The 19,300-nt window shown below is 45.4% G+C and overlaps 1 protein-coding gene across 1 annotated transcript in view; it reads left to right on the forward strand.

Moving 5' to 3' along the window:
- The window catches only part of WDR65 (WD repeat domain 65), a 130,599-nt gene that overhangs the window by 94,029 nt on the left and 17,270 nt on the right, over nt 1-19,300 (forward strand). The window contains 8 exon segments of the mRNA XM_006839653.1: nt 4,173-4,346; nt 5,359-5,517; nt 8,333-8,476; nt 10,571-10,581; nt 14,138-14,223; nt 14,792-14,910; nt 17,622-17,756; nt 17,840-17,983. Of these exon segments, the coding sequence (XP_006839716.1) occupies nt 4,173-4,346; nt 5,359-5,517; nt 8,333-8,476; nt 10,571-10,581; nt 14,138-14,223; nt 14,792-14,910; nt 17,622-17,756; nt 17,840-17,983 (972 nt within the window).

Genomic DNA, 19,300 nt, shown 5'->3' on the forward strand with positions numbered 1-19,300 from the left:
GAATAAGGAAGACCGTAGAAGAATTGATGCTTTTGAGTTATGGTGTTGGAGGAGAATATTGAAAGTGCCATGGGCTGCCAAAACAACCAATAGATGCGATTTGAAAGAAGTGCAGCCAGAGTGCCCCTTGGAGACCAAGATGGCCAAACCTTGTCTCTCATACTTCGGACATATTGTCAGGAGGGACCTGGAGAAGGATATCATGTTTGTTAAGGTGGCGGGTCAGAGAAAAAGAGGAAGACCCCCAATGAGATGGATTGGCCAAGTGGCAGCATCGATGGGCTCTAGTGTGGCAACGGTAGTGAGGTTGACCCAGGATCGGGAAGTGCTTTGTTCTGCTGTGCGTAAAGTTGCTATGGGTCAATACTGACTCAATGGCACCTAACAACAACAACAACAATCCAATCTTATGTTCAGTCTTATTGCAATCTTATTTTACCTTATTCCACACACATATTCTCCAGGTGTCTTCTTGTCCATATTAGAAAAATCAAGCTGTTATTTTAGAGTGCAGTGGGTCACAATTTGTACTTCACCTTTAGGTCTAGAAGCAATAATTGGTGGAGGTGTTTCCTGGAACTTTCAGCAATGTCTTGCAAGACCTTAGATGAGACCCCCAAGGCTATGCCTCAGGCATTATCTCAGTAGGCACAGTTGAATAATGGACAATAGACAAAGATGGAGTAGTGTCTTCAGATGAAAGGGTTGGTGTTGTTGACGAGAGTGATTTGACAGAATTTAGGAACTCAGTATCCCCAGCTACTTGATTTTCTGCCCATATGTCCCCATCCCAAGTTTCAGGATCCCGTTTCTTCCCAATCAGTGCCTTCACTTTAACATCAGACACCATTTGAGATTGGGAATTCAGGTGGCATTATAATTCAGCCAGTCTTATGATAAGACTGTGGGTTTGGTTTTCAACAATATCAGATCTGTTACTATAAGAAATAAGGCTCTCTTTCACAGTACAAGTGGAAACTTGGAGGTCTGTTATGTATTGCTTGATCTGTAGCTCTGAAGCACTGAGCTCTCTCTCCTTTACCGGTTGGTCTATTGTCAGTAGGCCCAACCAACCAGCTTCCCTATACTTCTCATCCTGACAAAATTCCAGAAAAGTGTTAAACATATGATGATTTGGAATCTCATCCATCATCAATACTTGATCTACAGGTGGTGATATTTTGTGTGTTGATGTTGCCACCTCATGCCATAGATTAGCAGCACCCTGTTTGTTACTAGAAACATCATCAGTGCCATTAAACTAGTTAGAGAACCCATCTTTGTGATTTTGTTTCTCTAGAGCCACTCCCAGTACCAAATGTCTTAGGCTGGGTGCTATAGAAAAGCAAAACCAGTGAAACTTAGATACGTACATATTAAGAGAAGTTTATATCAAGAGGTGACAGAGGCCCAAGTCCGGGTCAGATGAACCAAGATCGGGAGGTCAGGTGGCAGGCAAGCAGCTCTAGTAGGCACATGGGCAAGCATGTAATACAGGTCACTGACTTTAAGTCCAAAGAACCAGAGATTGGAGGATGAGCCAGATGCAAGATCCAGAATCAGCAGAAAGAAAGAAAGAAAGAAAGCTCTACCTGAGTGTTAAATATATTGGAAGCAGGCTACAACCCTGAGGAAACCAGTCTTCTAATTACATTATATTGTACCTTATTATGGAGTCCTGGTGTGGCGCTGTGGGTTAATGTGCCAGACTGCAAAGCCATTTGAACTGCAAGGTTGGCAGCTCAAACTCACCAGCCGCTCCTCGGAAACCCTATACAGGGTCGCTATGGGTCGTAACCAACTCGATGGCACTTAATAACAACTACATACTTTATTATAGGAATAACTACATCTCAAGCCACTGAGAATCCTGACCCAATCAAGTGAACACAAAACCTTAAGTGACGGCTGGAGATCTCACAGATGGTCTAAGTCTCAGGAGAGACTGAGCTTTGACACAGCAGCAATGAGGAGTTCCGAGAATTCCACCTCCATCTGAACCTCACACGGTTCCAAGATATGAGGAGTGTTCTTCAGCACAGCTTGTACATGCCACCCTGACTCAGCCCCATGGCCTGCTTCCCATGTCTTACACAATACGGAGCTTCCAGTAGTTTTCCCCACAGCACCTGAGCCTCGGCTCCTGATCTTCTCTTCCCAGGATATCTCCTCCTACATTTGGCCACTCTGTTCATCCTTACAGAGTCCAGGCAAGGGTCATTGTTGACATCCTGTGTTCTCAGGGAAGGAACTGTGTTTCATCCATAATTGACTCCCTAGACCCAGCACAGGGTCCCGCACACAGCAATACTTCAGAGGTGTTTCTTGACTTCCAGCAAACTAATCTGAGCTCAGGGAAAATGAATCCGTCCAGAGGGGAGAGATGTTGGCCTTTGTCCCAGGGCCTCTCCTAGTGATAACGCATTCCTTCTTTCGAGTCCATAGTAATTTGTAACAAGGTTTAAACTAAGAAATTCCCTGATTAGGCCTTTTTACTTTTCAGCAACATCTACCAGATCAACAACAGCAGTTTGCTAAGTATTGTGAGCCATAGACAGAGATGACCAGGCAAGCATTCAGTAATATATGATAGAAAGACGGAAGCCTTTCTTAAGAGGCAGTGAAGCTAGTTTTAAAACCATTTTGTCTCTCTCAACACCTCCATATAGCCTGGGAAAATCCCAACGTCAATATGAGAGGAAAGTGATTGATTCAGACAGAATCTAAAGTATCCACCACAAACATCTGTACAATAAGCAAAAGAACGTAGTACCCTAGTCACTTCCTAAACTCCACCAGGCAGAACTAGCTTTTCCAGCCTCTAGGCTGTAGACCTTCACTCACTCAGCACCAATTATAGTCCATGTGTTGTGCCGGCTGTTGATGATGGTGAGCAGAGAGCCTCGATCCGTGCTTCAAGGAGCTTGCAGTCTAGTGAAGGAATCTGTCAAGCAGACAATTGCAGTATAATGTCTAGTGATGGAGGGCATGCAGGCTTCCTACAGGGAATGATGTTTGAATTAAGGGCTAAAGAAAGAAAAAAAAAGAGAGCCAGGGGACAGTGCATGCCAAAGACAAGCAGAACATGCACAGCTGGGGAACTGAAATTAGTGTGCTCTGGAAAGAGCTTGGGCCAGGGGTAAATAGAAGGGGAGGCAGAGCTAACTGGTACAGAGCCCTGGAGATTGTGTTCAAAAGTCTGGATTTCATCCTGAGGAAAAGCGTGAGCCATGTTGTTGTCGTTGTGAAGTGCTGTCGAGTCGGTTCCGACCCATAGCAATCCTGTATGGGGTTTCCGAGGATCAGCTGGTGAGCTTGAACTGCCGACCTTGCAGTTCAAACGGCTTTACAGTCTGGCGCATTAACCCACAGTGCCACACCATAGAAGATGTTTAAATTGGTGGTGGTGTGCTGACTAGAGAGTGGAAATAGAGTGGAGGGAAGAATGCCCAGAGGGAAGAACAGGATGGTTAAAAGTTTGAGACAGCTAGCCAGGCAAAGGGTGGAGTGGCCTGGGCAGGGGCATAAAAAAGCAGCGGATGGATGCAAGGATTATTAGGGATGTGGAAGGGGCAGGATTGACTGGCTGGTGGGGAGGGAGGACAGATTGGGGTCACTCATCCATTCAAATATTTATTGAGCACCTGTTAGGTTTGCTGTGTACTGGGAATACACCAGTGAGTGTATTACACAAGGCTTCTACCCTCAAGGAATTTACATCTAGTGGGAGAGACGATCAAATAATTTCTCAAATATATATAAAATTTAATCTGTCTTAAGTTCTGTGAAGGAAAGACACAGGTGTCAGTGTAAAAAAGAAGAGAGAGCAGAGTCTGGGGGTGTAGGTAAGAGGGTGATTCAAATGAGGGAGCCTGGGGCCTAATCTGGGTGGGAAAAAAGGAGAGCAAGAAGATAAGCAAAAGGCCAGACAGGAAGAAAGTGGAAGAGTCAAGGGACCCATTTTTGTAATAACAGTTTTCATCCCTGTAGTGACACTTGATCTCCCATGTGATAGGTCTTCATGTGGTCCTCTCATCCTGGGCCCCCTTAGCACATGAGTGTCCTCAGTTCCTTCTCTCCTGGTATTGCCTATCTCCCTCAACCCTCTCCCTCTCCTGTCTCCGCACTTCCTTCTCTCTTCCACCTCTTGCTCTCTTTTTCTCTACCTCCAGGCACAGGAAGATGTCAGGCAGCAACTACGAGAGTTTGAAGAGACCAAGAAGCAGATTGAAGAAGATGAAGATCGAGAAATCCAAGATATCAAAACCAAGTATGAAAAAAAGCTTCGGGATGAAAAGGAATCAAACTTGAGGCTCAAAGGAGAAACTGGAATCATGAGGAAAAAGGTACAGAGCTGTGCTTTGAGAGATCCTGGGAGGAGCAAGGGCAGGAGTGTACAGAAAGCTGGGGGTAGAGTAGACCACCACAGAGCTTTCTATTAGGAGAAGCCCCTCTCTGGTGGGCAGCAGACCTCTAGCCTTAAAGTCCTCACCTCCATCCAGGCAGCAGTTGGAAAGGAGCATAGGAGTGTGCTGTTCTCCCTGCACCTTTAGGCAGATGGACCCTTAACACATCCTCCACAACCACAGGGCTTCCCATTTCCCTTACTTTTTTACAGAGCTATTGATAGATGCTCACTGGGCTTTCATTTATTGATAAGTAGGACTTAGTCAAATTTTCAGAGAGAAACCTCTGATAGAAATGGAAATAAGTTCTAAAGTCTTAGCCTGAGGTCTGCCAGCTCTTGGTGCAAGGAGTCGTGGGTTGCAACTCTTCTGACTCCATGGGGAAAAGGAATCAGGATGAAGGATGTTTAGTTTACGGGATGAAGCAAATGTTCACTGACAGTTGGGGTAAGAGAGGATTCAGTTCACAGTTTCCGCAAAGCATCTAGTCCTGGAGAGGCCAAGTTCAAAGTAAGCCCACACTCCTTTCTATTAAAAATCACACTACCAGTAAATCCAGAAGGCAATCAGTCTCTTTGACCTTGATGGGACATGGACCCCCTCAGTCTTTTTAATGTGGTCATGAGAAAGATTGCTGTTCCATTCAAGGAGTTGGTCTCAAAAGTCTCTAGATGTAGAGGTATAAGTGGAATGGGACTGGATCTTATCAGACAGCATCTTACATCAACTATTTGGTCTTCACAACTGGCTTTTCTGGGAAATTTCCAAACTGTCACAAATTCTCTAAAAATCTACTCCTAAAAGCCCAGATGCGTGAAATGCTTCCTAGAAAGTACAGGGTTTCAGACTACAGGTGGTTAGTGATGGGGGGCTCTTTGAATTCACAGACAGCTGGGAGGGATGAAGATGAATTCCAAGAGGGTGCTTGGTGGTTGTTGTTGCCCTTGTTTAGTTCAGCAGTCTGCAGAAGGATATTGAAGAGCGAACCAGTGACATTGAGACCCTGAAAGGAGAGCAGGTGAAGCTGCAAGGAGTCATTAAATCCCTGGAGAAGGATATCCAAGGCCTCAAGAGGGAGATCCAGGAAAGAGACGAGACCATTCAAGATAAGGTGAAAGCTCATCTTCTGCCCTCCCTCACTACAGCCTAGGGTGGACTAACTCAATGAGGACAAAGCACGGGATAGGGAAGATCCCTGCCTTCCCTGAATACATTTATTTATCTTGATGGGGAATGAGTGGTCAATGAGAGAACAAAAACTTTTTTTTTTTTTTGAGTGATACAGATGGTTAAATTTCACCAAGCTGCTAACTGAAAAAGGTCCAAGTCCTCCCAGAAATAACCTCAGAATAAAGGCTCTGGAAATCCACTTCCCAAAAAAAAAGTCAGCTATTAAAAAACCCTATTTAACATGAATTGAATCAACTCTATGGCAATTGGTGCTGGTGCTTTATGGTAGGCACTAGGCTAATGGCTACAACCACATCACATTGAATTCTCCCAGCAAGCTACGAGGGCATGAGCAATCCCGTTTTATAGCTCAGGAGACTGAATTCTAAGAGGCTAAGTATCTTGCCCAAAGTCATACAGATCATAGTGACAAAGTTGGACTGACAACCTGAGTGGGTTGACCCAAAGCCAATACCCTTTACTCTTCAGGCATCCTAGGGTGACAAGTCCCCATAGACTGGTGGTAACTTGCCTGGCCCACTGCCAGCATAGAAGTCAGACAGTCGTTCTTTTATGGTTGGCCCGTAACTCTTGGGAATCCAGTGGGCTGCATTAGCTGTACTCACAAAACAGAACCCAATACCTCACAGTTTTCAGGGCATACCCCTCAGTATTGAGAATTTAACATCATCCTGAGCAAATCTAGACTCTGTGCCCTTCTTTCCATCCCTCCTGCCACTACTGCCTTAGTTCTGGCAGAATCCACCAGTGGTTCAGAGCATGGGCTTCATAGACCCCAGTGCCATGCATCCATTCACTGGCCATGGGACCTTGGGCAGCTTTTCTATGCCTCTGTTTCCTCACCTGTAAAGTGGGGTAACAACTAACTCATGGGGGTCCTATGAGAATTAAATAAGATAGTGCCTAGACATAAGTTCTACATTTGAGCATTTGTGTAGGTGCTGGGCATTTGTCTAGGAAGGATCCAAAGCTCTCTTTAGATTCCCAAAGTAGGGTTTGATAATAAAGAGGTCAAGACCCCCGATATAGAAAATTGCAGTAAGCCAGTCTTCCTGCCTTCCTCTAAAACCCACCACTTCTCTGATGCATCCTCCATATGCTGCCTGTTGGCAAATGTCATTATGTAGTTCTCCCAGTTGTTTGCAGCTTAGGACAGGAAACTTTTTCTGTAAAAGGCTCAATAGTAAACACTTTAGACTTTACAGTCCATATGGCCTCTGTCACAACTTATCAATGCTGCCATTGTAACATGAGTGAAACTGATGAATGTGACTGTATTCATATAAAACTTTATTTTAAAAAGAACAGATGGCAGATCAGATTTGGCCTGAGAACTGTAGTTTGCTGATCCCTAGACTGAGATAAGTTCCAAACTCTCTAACTCAACAGGCAAGATCCTTGCCTTCCTCCAGCAAGCCAGCCCTGCATCTGACTTCCCCCTATGAATGGCAACTTTACATTCATGCAAACTGTTCTCAGCTCCCTCGTTATAGACCATGTCTCTGTGCCTTCCCCTCTTACAGCACTTACCACATTGGTAAGTGGTGTTAGGTGCTGTGGAGTTGGTTCCAACTCATAGCAACAACCCTGTATAGGGTTTTCAAGGCTGAAAATCTTTGCAGGAGCAGAAAGCCTCATCTTCCTTCATGGAGCAGCCTGTGGGCTCAACCCACGACCTTCTGGTTCGCAGCCCAGCCCTTATCCTACAGAGCCACCACACTCCCCACTTACCACATTATAGGGTTATATTTGTTGACCTATTTTGCTAGCTAGAAAATTGTCATGGAAGCCCCATATTTGGTAAAAAGGTCTTGATCCAATCAATGTTTGATAGACCTGTGTTCCAGCTACTATTGCCATGTAATGAATTGCCCCCAAAACGTAGTGGTGACAAACAACACCTGTTTTATTATGCTCCCAGATTCAATAGATCTAGAATCTATTCTGGACAGGGTATATATAATAGACGATTTGTTTACCCTGCCCCCACCCCACCCCACCCCATATCATAGCTTCATTTGGGAAGATTCTAAAGGCTGGGGTCATTCAAATAGCTAGGGACTGGAAAATATACTTCCAAGATGGTTTCTTCAGTCACATGAATGACACCTTGGCAGGGATGACTTGGAAAAGGACTCAGCTGGGCCTGTGCTCTTCAGCATGGTGGTCTCAGGGTAACTGGACTTGTTATATATGGGTAAGGAACCATGGTGGCCCTGTGGGTCAGGTGTTGGACTGCTGACCACAGTTCAACCCACCAGCAGGTTAACTATGAGTCAGAACCAACTCTCTGGCAGTAGTTTGGGTTTTACATATAAATAAATGGCTTCCTCCTGAGCAAGAGAAAGCTGTTGGGTCTTTTCTGACCTATCTGGAAGCCACACAGCATCACTAGGTTACACATGAGTCATTTATTCTAGTCAGATGGATGCAAGAGGAGGGAAATGAGATTCCATCTCAGATAGAGAAGCTGTACGGATGCATATAGAAGATCAGGTGGTACAAGGGCTATCACTGAGGCCATCTTTGGAACGTGCAGTCTGCCATAACCTATATATGAGCGAGTGTGTGAATGGGGAGACAGACAGCCTTTGTATCCCCAGCAAGTAGAGAAGCCTGTGACCTCCTTAATCAGCAGAGGCCAGCATTTTGTGCTTTTGCCCTAAAAAAATTCCACCTACCAGGACCTTGTGATGTCTCTCACTTCTCTCTCATCTCCCTACTCCCAACCCCAGGAGAAGCGAATTTATGATCTGAAAAAGAAAAACCAGGAACTAGAGAAATTCAAGTTTGTGCTTGACTACAAAATAAAGGAGCTGAAGAAGCAAATAGAACCTCGTGAGAATGAGATCAAGGTGATGAAGGAACAGATTCAGGAGGTAAGAAGCCTGTCAGATCCTGCGTCTCCTCCCTTGAACCTCAGGGGATAAAAGCTGTCCTCCCTGGCCCTCTACCCCTCTCACGGTGTGTGCAGCCTCCCCTCCTTAAAGGATGCTACAGGGAAATCTATGACTCACCCAGGGGTTCCATTGTGCAAAAGTGAAATACTTTGAGATTCTGCTTGCTGCATGCAAGGCCTTGGGATGGGCTTTTAACCACAATGTGTAGATAGATGTTGCTGTTTTTTGTTAAGTACCATGGAGTGGGTTCCAACCCGTAGTGACGCTGCACAGGGTTTCCTAGGCTATAAATCTTTACGGGAGCAGAATGCCTCATCTTTCTCCCACGGAACCTCTGGTAGTTTCGAAATGCTGACCTTGAGGTTGGCAGGCCGACTCGTAACCACTTCTCTACCAGATAGATAGATGTAGGCTCTTAAAAGAGAAATCTCACTGTTGGGTCTGCTACCACCAGAGGGCAATGTACACTCAGCCAACAGGCTATCTCACCAGAAAGTCCAACCCTCCGGTTAAGCATTTTTCCTAACTGGAAATGTTGATTGAGGCCCTGTGTCAGGCTAAGGTGTTTTGACTTCATCTGATAAGGAATAGGAAGTCATCAAAGGCTCTTGAGCAGGAAAGAGGCCTAAGTTAAGTGTGTGTTCTGAGAAGCAAACAGGATGGAGGTAGAGAAGAGATTCGGAACACAATCAGTTGGGCAAGGGCTTCTGTGAGACCAAGAGGGTACAAGTACCCCCTTGTACCTGCTGTGCCCCATCACATTGTACTTCTCTCACTGGAAAGAGCCGCTGATAGGCTGATTAATCTAAAGTGACAGAATTCTTGATGTTTTCCCCAAAGCACATTTTCTTTTCCTTTCCCCTGTTTCCCATTTCTCGGTAAAGATACCATGATCTACCCAGTTGCTTAATATGTTCTTGTTGTTAAGTCAGTTCTAACTCATAGTGATCCCTCTGGACAACAGAACCAAACAATGCCTAGTGCTGCATCATCCTATTTGAGCTCATTGTTATAGCCACTGTGCCAATCTGTTATCACAGACCCTCTACTCTATCAAATATGATGTCTTTCTCCAGGGTCTGGTCCCTTCTGATAATCTGTCCAAAAATAACATGAGATGACATCTTGTCATTCTGACTTCTAAGGAGCATTCTGGCATGTTCTTCTTCCAACGCAGATTTGTTCATTCTTCTGTAAGTCCGTACATTTAATGTTCTTCACCAACACAATTCGTTCACATGTGTGCAAAGTGATTGAAAATACCCTGGCTTGGGTCAGGTGTGCTTTTTAATACTTTAAAGAGATCTTTTGTGGTAAATTTGCCCAATGTAATATGATTTCCTGGCTGTTGCTTTCAGAAGCATTGATTTTGGATCCAAGAAAAATGAAATCCTTGACAACTTCAATTTTTTCTCCATTTATCATGATGTTGCTTATTGGCCCAGTTGTGGGGATTTTTGTGGTTTGTCAGTTTTGTTTTGGGTTTTGTTTAATATAGAAATGATACACCTTTCTTGATCCTTCCCTTCCCTTACCTCCTATATCCAAATCGTCACCAAAGCCTGTCTACTCGGTTTCCAAAAAAAAAAAATCTCAGGTCCAACCACTCCTTCCCTCCTCTGCTAACATCACTGCCTTCATATCTCATCTAGACTTTAGTCTGTTCTCCACATACGGGCCAGAGCAAACCATCCAGTGGTTTCCCATTCCACGTACAATAAAATTGGTAAGGAGTTTTCCTTACCAATGCCCACAAATCCCTGTACAATCCAGCCTCCACCTGCTTCTCCAGTATCGTCCTGAAGCTGCTTCCTCATCCTCCAGCCCACCAGCCTTCTGACAGTTCCCAGAACAAACCAAGCTTTTCCTGTCTTGGGACCTCTACTGTGCTCTTCCCTCTGCCTGGAAGATTCTTCCCCCAGATCCTCACATGACTGACTGCTTCTCACCTTTCAGGTCTCAGCTCAAATGTTCACACTCATCAAGTACAAGGTTTCTCAACCTCAGTACTTACAATATTCTGGAGGCTGTTGTTATTGTTAAGTGCTTTCGAGTGAGTCAATTCTGACTCAGAGTGACCCTGCATAGTGTTTCTGAGGAAGGGGCTGGTGAGTTTGAAGTGCACTCTTGCAGTTGAAACCGTTATTACCATCCAGTGCTTATCCTACAGCACCACACCAGGACTTGGAGGGACTACCCTATCCAGTCCATTACTCTATCATTGTAATGAGCAAAGATAACAAAGAAAAGAGAGACCAAGAGCGCAGTGCTGACCCAGCTAAAAGTGGATAGCAGTGCACCATGGGGAAGATTGTTCTCTTAGAGACCCAATCAGAAAAGCCAAGTGGGGGATCAGTCCTGTTCTCTCTACCTTCTGGTATGAAGGAGGATATCCCCAACTGACCACAGAGATGTGTCCCTCTGGACCACCTGCCAATCACCCTACCCACCTGGAACCTCAGTGTGCTATATGTTGTTGTTAAGTGCTGTCAACCCAGTATAGGGTTTCCAAGGAGTGGCTGGTGAGTTTGAACCACCAACCTTGCAGTCCAAACCACCTTTACATTCCGGTGCTTATTATACAGCACCACATCAGGACTCCACTGTTGTGGTTGTTAAGTGCCATCGAGTCAGTTCCAACTCATAGAGACCCTATATAGGGTTTCCAAGGAGCAGCTGGTGGGTTTGAACAGCCAACCTCAGGGTTAGCCATCAAGTGCTTATCCTGCAGCGTAACACCAGGATTCCAATGTGTTCTATGTCGGTCTTGTTGTTAAGTGCCGTTGAGCCGTTTCCGACCCATAATGACCCTGTATAGGGTTTCCAAGGAGCAGCTGCCCAACCTGTGGTTCACGCCAACTTTGCAGTCCAGCTCATTAACCCACAGTGCCACACCAGGACTCCAATGTGTTATATAAGCCCCTGGAGATCACTGCCACATTTCCCGGTCCCTTCGTGACATTTGTCAGCTGGATTTAGGGTTGGGTCTGCTGTTTGCTGAAGCTCAGCTTACTTCCAAGCCTAATACACCTGTGGGATTATTCACTTTCCCGTCAGTTACAGGGCTAACCATGGGGTTGGTTCTCAGCAGAGATATGCCCACATCCTCCTGCATCCGCCCCTGGTGCCAGATGGTGCCTGAGCTCTCTGGACAGTTTCCTTTCCTGGGCCTTCTGTCCTCAGGGCTTCCCCTGACAACCCAGAGACACATGTGGTCCACCACTGAGGGCCTTCTGTAAAGCTCCTTTGCCCCAGAAGGGAAACCTCATTGGAAGAGTGGAGGTGCTCTGTGACTGAGAGAGTAACACTTCCTGGATTTAGGGAGCTCCCCTCACAGGTACTTTTCCAGACTTTTTTTTTTTTTTGCCCCCTCATTCCTTTACTTCCTCCCTCCTGTGTGTGTATGTGTGTGTGTGTGTGTGTGTGTGTGTGTGTGTGTCTTTCTTTCTTTTGATTGCTATACAAATCCAGCTTCTTTTTGATGACTCCAGGATCCATCTCTCCTTCCCAGCAGAAGAGTTTCCAGAATTTAACCATTTTAGTTATTTGCCAAGTGCAGTTTCTCAACCTCAGCATTTTCAATATACTAGGGTGGGTAATTCTCTGTTGTGAGGGGCTCTCCTTGCAGGATGTTTGGTGGTCTGTACCCACTAGATGCCAGTAGTTCTCCCTCCCCCAAGGTGTGACAACCAGAAATGTCTCCAGACATTGCCAGATGTCTGCTAGGGAGCAAAATCAGCCCACTGCCACCCCCAAGTGAGAACTAAAGACAGTGATAGGTAGCACACAGAAAAGTAGATGGAATTTCCACTCAGGGAAAAGGATGCTTGTTCCCATGTACTAGTTGGGCTCCTGGTCCAGTTAGCTACTCAAATTTGACATCTTCCATCATTTTTCTGACACAGATGATTTTTATTGTCAGAATGACATGAATCCTGAAAACAAGGAGCAGAGGCAGAGAATACACTCCTTATCACTCCCTTTATATGACTAACCTAATGTGCCATTTTGGGAATCAGAAAACCAAAAAGGAAGAACACGGTCAGCATTTCTCAAGCTAGGGGAACTGAAGAAAAAATTCAAGCCTCAACTTTCGTTATTGAAAGATTCTCTGGGCAAATTATTGAATGATGCAGAAAGCATCAAGAGAAGATGGAAGGAATTCACAGAGTCATTGTACCAAAGGAAATGGTTAATGTTCAACCATTTCAAGAGGTAGCATATGATCAAGAGCCAATGATACTCAGGGAGGAAGTCCAAAGAATTGGCAAAGAACAAGGCACCAGGAATTGATGGAATAAAAATGGAAATCTTTCAAGAAAGTGAGGCGGCACAAGAGGCACTCACTCATCTCTGCCAAGAAATTTGGATGACAACTATCTGGCCAAATGATTGGAAGAGATCCATATTTGTGCCCATTCCAAAGAGAGGTGACCCAACGGAATGCAGAAATCATCGGACAATCTCTTTGATATCTCAAGCGAGTAAAGGGTTTACAAGGTGCAGCTGGTGAGTTTGAACTGCTGATCTTATGGTTCAGACTGACCTTAGAGTCCAGTGCATTATTCCACAGCACCACACCAGGACTCATAGTGTCCTGGTATGGTGCTATAGGATAAGCACTGAACTGCTAACCACAAGGTTGATGTGAGTTGCAACCGACAACATTTGTCATTCATATGCCTTTGGATAGTACAAATGCAACAATATATTTTTATTTTTGACCTTTCAGAAACTCACTGATGGCTTATTTTTCTTCTGAAGATGAGACCTTCTCCTCAAATGTACTTTTTAAGACCTTTTAAAAACAATGAGACTGAGGTTTCTTCTTGGAACCTCTTTCCTGTTTTATGCTTTTGACTAGGGGTGCTTCTATGGTCAGCTGACATAACACAGTCCACAAAAACAATGTTCTACACCCTACTTTGGTGAGTAGTGACAGGGGTCTTAAAAGCTCCGGAGCAGCCATTTAAAGTGCAACTATTGGTCTCTTCTTGTCTGAAGGAAAGAAGACTGATAAAAATCAAAGACCCAGGGAAACAATTAGTCCTCTGGACTAACGAGCCACATAAACATTGTGTTCAGAATCCTGAGACCAGAAGAACTAGATGGTGCCCGGCTACTATTACCAACTGTTCTGAAAGGAGACACATTAGAAGGTCCTAAGTAGAGTGCGAGAAAATGTGGAACACAACTCAAAACCATGGGGAGAAAAAAAACCTAGGCCTACTGCTTAGATAAGCATTTGAGGGAATCCCCAAGACTGTGACTCTTATTTACCCTTCAGCGCTGGAACAGAACTCACCTCTGTGGTTCAATTTCAACCAAACAATAGACAGGTCTGTTGGGGGAACAACAACACTAGTGAGCTATGCACACCTTAGAATATGCAACCATTAGTGATCAAAAGAGCAGCATTTACCCAAAGTTCAGCATATATAAATTCAAAAATAAGAGGAATGGAAACAAAAAACAGGGCGGAAGTAAGGAAAGTGATGTTACAGTAAGATTGAAACCAGTGAGATAAAGCACAGTGTGTATGAGTTATTGAATGTAAAACTGATGATCTGCTCTGTAAACTTTCACCCAATTCACAGTAAAAAGTTTAAAACCAAAACAATTTTGTGCTTAAGAATTGACTCTGTTGTGGCCCCAGATGGTGACAATTCATTCACACAACTTCACAAAGTAGATAAGGAAGGTATTTCTCTAGAGAACCCTGCTTATGCTTGAGTTGAGGTAATGATGTTTGGGATTTATCAGTTCCTAAGGAATTCAAGAAAACAAAATAAATAACATGGTTGAAAAGAGCATCATGTTTGTTATAGTAGAAGGGTAGAGAAAATGAGGGAACCCTTAGTGAAATGGATTGGTCCAGTGACCAAAACAGTGTACTCAGACATTCCAACGATCATGAAGGTGGCCCAAGACTAGGCAACGTTAGATCCTGTTAGATATATAGAGTCTCCATGGGTCAGAGCCAACTGAATGGCAACTAACAACAACAACACGGTGGGAGAAAGGGGGAAACTAACAAAACAGGAAAGATCTAAGCTGGCTCTAGGCTGGTCATAGAAATGTGATCATGGGTTAACCAGTTGTGGGATGGGGAATCTGGGACTTTTAAGATCACAAAGGTTAAAAAGAGGGGCTTCATTCTAGAAAACATGGTGGAAATGAGAATAGAAGTACCCTGGTGTCTGGGGAGATGTTCCAACCAAAAGATTTCAGTTCCTAAATATAATTTTCATCCACTTAGTTTCTTGTTCTTGACTCTTTTCCCTTGTTCTCTATAGATGGAAGCTGAGCTGGAGCGTTTCCATAAGCAGAATACACAGCTGGAGCTGAACATCACAGAATTGTGGCAGAAATTAAGAGCCACTGATCAGGAAATGCGCAGAGAGAGACAGAAGGTGTGAGGATTTTCTGAGTCTGGCAGTTCTTGGATCCAGAATCTGGCACCTTCCGCGAAGGGCAGCTGGCATCGAAGAGGCAGAGCCAGCCCAGAGCTGCGATGCAGTTCCCACTTTAATTCACACTCACTACTTGCTCACAGCCCTGCCTGATTTCAGGCCCATGCAAATTTATATGACTGAGTCCATCTGACACTATGAATTGATTTGGGGTAAAGTGATCAAAGGAGTGGAAAGCCCTTTTTGTAAGAATGTTCATAGCAATTGGATTGCTTGGCTTGGAAAGAACATGCTCAGAAGGTCATTTGTAGTCTGTGCTTAACAGCTTTGATTACCAAAGTATTGCTAAGGCTAGAAAAACTCTAGAGTCCCTAAGTGATGCAAGTTGTTAACATGCTCAGCTGCTAATAAGAAGGATGGAGGGTTGAGTCTACCCAGAGGCATCTCAGAAGAAAGCTCTGGTGATCTACTGCTAAAAAATCAGCCACTGAAACCCTAGGGAGCATAGTTTACTCTGACAGACAAGAGTTCACCAAGAATTGGATGACTTCAATGGCAATTGAACTAGAGAAGAACTCAAAGACCATCTATTCTAGTCTCTTTTTATGATTAAGTGAGGAAAGTAAGGCCAGAGAGATGAGGAGGTTAAGGAAGTCTACCCAGGATCTTTAGCTAGTTAACACCTACAGAACCAGTACAAGAAACTAGGTCTTCCGGTCCTGGGCCAAGACTTGATCAGCACCCTGTATGTTGAATCAGATTGAATTTTTCCCTTTTCCATATGAAGCATTAACTTTGTACTCTCAAACCCAAAAGCAAACTCACTGCCAATGAGTCAGTTCAGACTCATCACAACCCTGTTTAGGGCTGCCAAGGCTATAAATCATTGCAGGAGCAGAAAGCCGCCTCTTTCTCCTGCAAAGTGGCTAGTGGGTTTGAACTACCAACCTTTTCGTTAGAAGTCCAGTGCTTTTGCTATGATGCCACACCAGGGCTCCAACACTGTAGTAGATCATGCTAAAATCTTCATGGATTCTGCCCTCCACAGACTTAGGATATATTCAGTGATTGGGTCATATACAAATAATTATAATGCAAGGCAGAAATAAAGGGGTATGTTGTTGTTGTTGTTGTAAAGTGCTGTCGAGTCGGTTCCGACCCATAGTGACCCTGTATAGGATTTCCTAGGAGCAGCTGGTGTGCTTGAACTACCGACCTTGCAGTTCAAATGGCTTTACAGTCTGGTGCATTAACACACAGCGCCACACCAGGACTCCATAAAAGGGGTATGGTTGGTTGGTTGGTTATGTGCCATGAAGTAGGTTCCGACTCATAGCGACCCCATACAGGGTTTCCGAGGCTGTAAATCTTTACGGGAGCAGAAAGTCTCATCTTTCTCCCATGGAACAGCTGGTAATTTCCAAGTGCTGACCTTGCGGTTCGCAGCCCGATTCATAATCACTACGTCACCAGAGCTCCTTTATAAAGCAGTATAGGAGGAGCAAAAGAAGAGTCTTTCTCTAGGCAGGTATAAGAGGAGCTGGGTACCACAGAAAGTAAGATGGAAGAGAAGAAAGCTAGACCAAGTTCGCAGATGAATCAATCTGCCCCGTTTCATGATCCCTCCCCCCTCCTACTGTCTTAGTTTCTGGGTACAGCTATCGCAGAAAAACAGTGGATGGCCCTAATGAACAGAAATCTATTGTCTCACAGTTTTGTTGTTGTTAGGTGCCATCGAGTTGGTACCAACTCATAGCGACTCTATGCACAGCAGAATGAAACACTGCCCGATCCTGGGCCAACCTCACTACTGTTGCCACGCTTGAGTCCATCGATGCTGTCACTTGGCCAATCCATCTCATTAAGGGGTCTTCCTCTTTTTCTCTGACTCTCCACCTTACCAAACAGAGTTTAGGATACTAGAAATCCAAATTCAGTTCCCTGGGTTCGGGCTGGGAGGAAATCCTTGTCTGCATTTTTGTAACCTCAGCATTCTTTGGTTCCTTGGCAGTCTCCAGGGGGCATCTTTGTTTGCCTTATTTGTACTTGCTTCTTTCTGTGTCTAATGGGTTCAAAAGTCATTAGGTTTAAAGACACACTCTACACTGATTATGGCCTCATTAACATAACAAAGGGACCTCTGTTTCCCAAATGGGATCCTATGCACAGGCATAGGGATTAGGATTCCAACACATACTGGAGTGGAGGGAAGGGGTGTGTGGGTAGTGCACAATTGATAGTACACAATTGAGTCCTTAGTAGCCACCCACTCCCAGCAGCCCTCTTGACTGTCAGGAATGTGAACACTGGGTGAGTTTTTAAGAAGGAGGTGGAAGATCCCCCCCAGGGATCTACAAGAGAATCCAAACCATCTGCCTGGGCTCAAAAGGAGTAAAGGTGACCACTTGAACTTCCTTTCAGCTTTTAAGGCTTGTGGTCCTGAAATGAGTCCGGGACTACTAAAGGAAGTGGTCTATATGGCCTCTCAAGAAGAAAGTACCACACAAAGTGTCCAGGCCAAGTGCCTAGCCCAGGGCAGCTGCACATGAGGCTTAGTGCCTCTACATCTCAGCTGTGTCCCTGTCTAGATCTCTGTCCAGTAGGGCCTCTGGTGGTCAGCTATCTCTTGTCCCTTTCTGGTGCCATCAGCCTGTCCTGTGGTCCTTGCTCCTACACCTGCAGCACTGAGAAGTAAATGCCTCTGGTTACAGGAGCGAGACTTGGAAGCTCTGGTGAAGCGGTTTAAGACAGACCTGCACAACTGCGTGGCGTACATCCAGGAGCCCCGACCGCTGAAGGAAAAGGTCCGAGCTCTCTTTGAGAAGTATGTGCAGCGGGCAGACATGGTGAGCTCAGCTCCCTTCTCCTGCCTCCCTGCTCCCTCCCTGGGGGCCTTCCTCCTTACTGAGCATGCCCTTGACCCCATCAGGTAGAGATCGCAGGCCTGAACACAGACCTGCAGCAGGAGTACTCCCGGCAGCGGGAACACCTGGAAAGGAACCTGGCCACACTCAAGAAGAAGGTGGTCAAGGAGAGTGAGCTGCACCGCACCGACTATGTCCGCATCATGCAGGTACCTACAAGAAGGCTCCTCCTCATCCCCTGTTGAGGGACCAGAGATTCACCCAGGGCCTTCCCAATGTCCCTAGCTTCCCCTAAGGCTCTCTTTGACTCCCAGAGCTGTGTGCCTGGTCCTGGGCCACCCCACCAGTAAGGTTTTCTAGGCACATCTAGGCTCACTCCCTACCTTGTGGCAGCACCAGTCCACTTTGCTTCCCCTCTCACATCACAGTCACTACCAGATGTTTTTTCTGCCCCATCTTTATCCACTGCACTCCTGTGTCCTGCTTCACTGCTCCCATTGACCTCTGTTCCCTCCGTACCTTCATCCATGTCATTTTAGCTATCCTGGTCACTGTGACCCTGCTCATCTGCAGTGTTTCTAACTGATTTCACCTTGCATTATTGTACAGCTTTCTAGTTGGCTGTTCATGTCACATGATCTTTCCTCTGAACACACCCCTCTTCCTCTCCCTCTCCCCATCTGAGTTTTCTGGTACCTGCTGTTCCTACCCTTATCTCTAGGGACCAGAGCTAACCACACCCAACCTAAGAGCAGACCTCTCTCTTTGGTTTAATGAGCTCTCCCCACCCACCACCCTGAATCCTTCCTGAGCTGTTTAGACAGCCTGACCCCATTACTGTCTGCCTCCACTTCAACACATTGTCAGAAATGCCAGTTGGGAATCTTCTGCCAGATTTCACTTTGGGTATCAGTATTGTCGAAAGCAGTTCAAGTGGATTCATATCAAAAGACAACATCAGCATCACATTAAAAGGCATGGAGCAATTTATGTGTACATCTCCTAATGCCACAATTAAAATACTGGCAAGGAGACCAGTGGCATCTGGATGGAAACAAACCAGTTCCCAGTTTCACTAATGCGCATGCAAAGCGCACTGCAACTCAGGCCCAACCAGGCTGGTGTCATGCCATTTAAAACCAGCCCAACCATCAAACCATTGCCCTTCCTATGGGCCCTGAAAGCCCAGACAAAAGACGCAGATACAGGAGTTGGTCCTATTGGTGGGACCTCTGTGTACTAGAAACTGGTCCACAGAGCCATTGCTAAGGACCTCAAGACCCCCAACTCCCACCCCAAGCCTAGAGTCAGCCAACAGGGGCTCTGGGGCATGAGAAGCTAGGCAGTGGGACCAGAATGAACTGCAGAGCAGGTGTCCTAACACCGGAGCACAGGCCTGTGGGGCCCTCCCAGGGGCTGGGTCCATTTCTCCATGCCAAGTAGACACCCAAAGGAAATGTCATTCCTAAGAAAAGAAAGAGAAGGGGTGAAAGTGGAAGACCACAGGCTAGCCCCAGGGTGAAGAC

The sequence above is a fragment of the Chrysochloris asiatica genome, unplaced genomic scaffold (genome assembly GCF_000296735.1).
Source record: "Chrysochloris asiatica unplaced genomic scaffold, ChrAsi1.0 scaffold00026, whole genome shotgun sequence".
NCBI classification, from domain to species: domain Eukaryota; kingdom Metazoa; phylum Chordata; class Mammalia; order Afrosoricida; family Chrysochloridae; genus Chrysochloris; species Chrysochloris asiatica.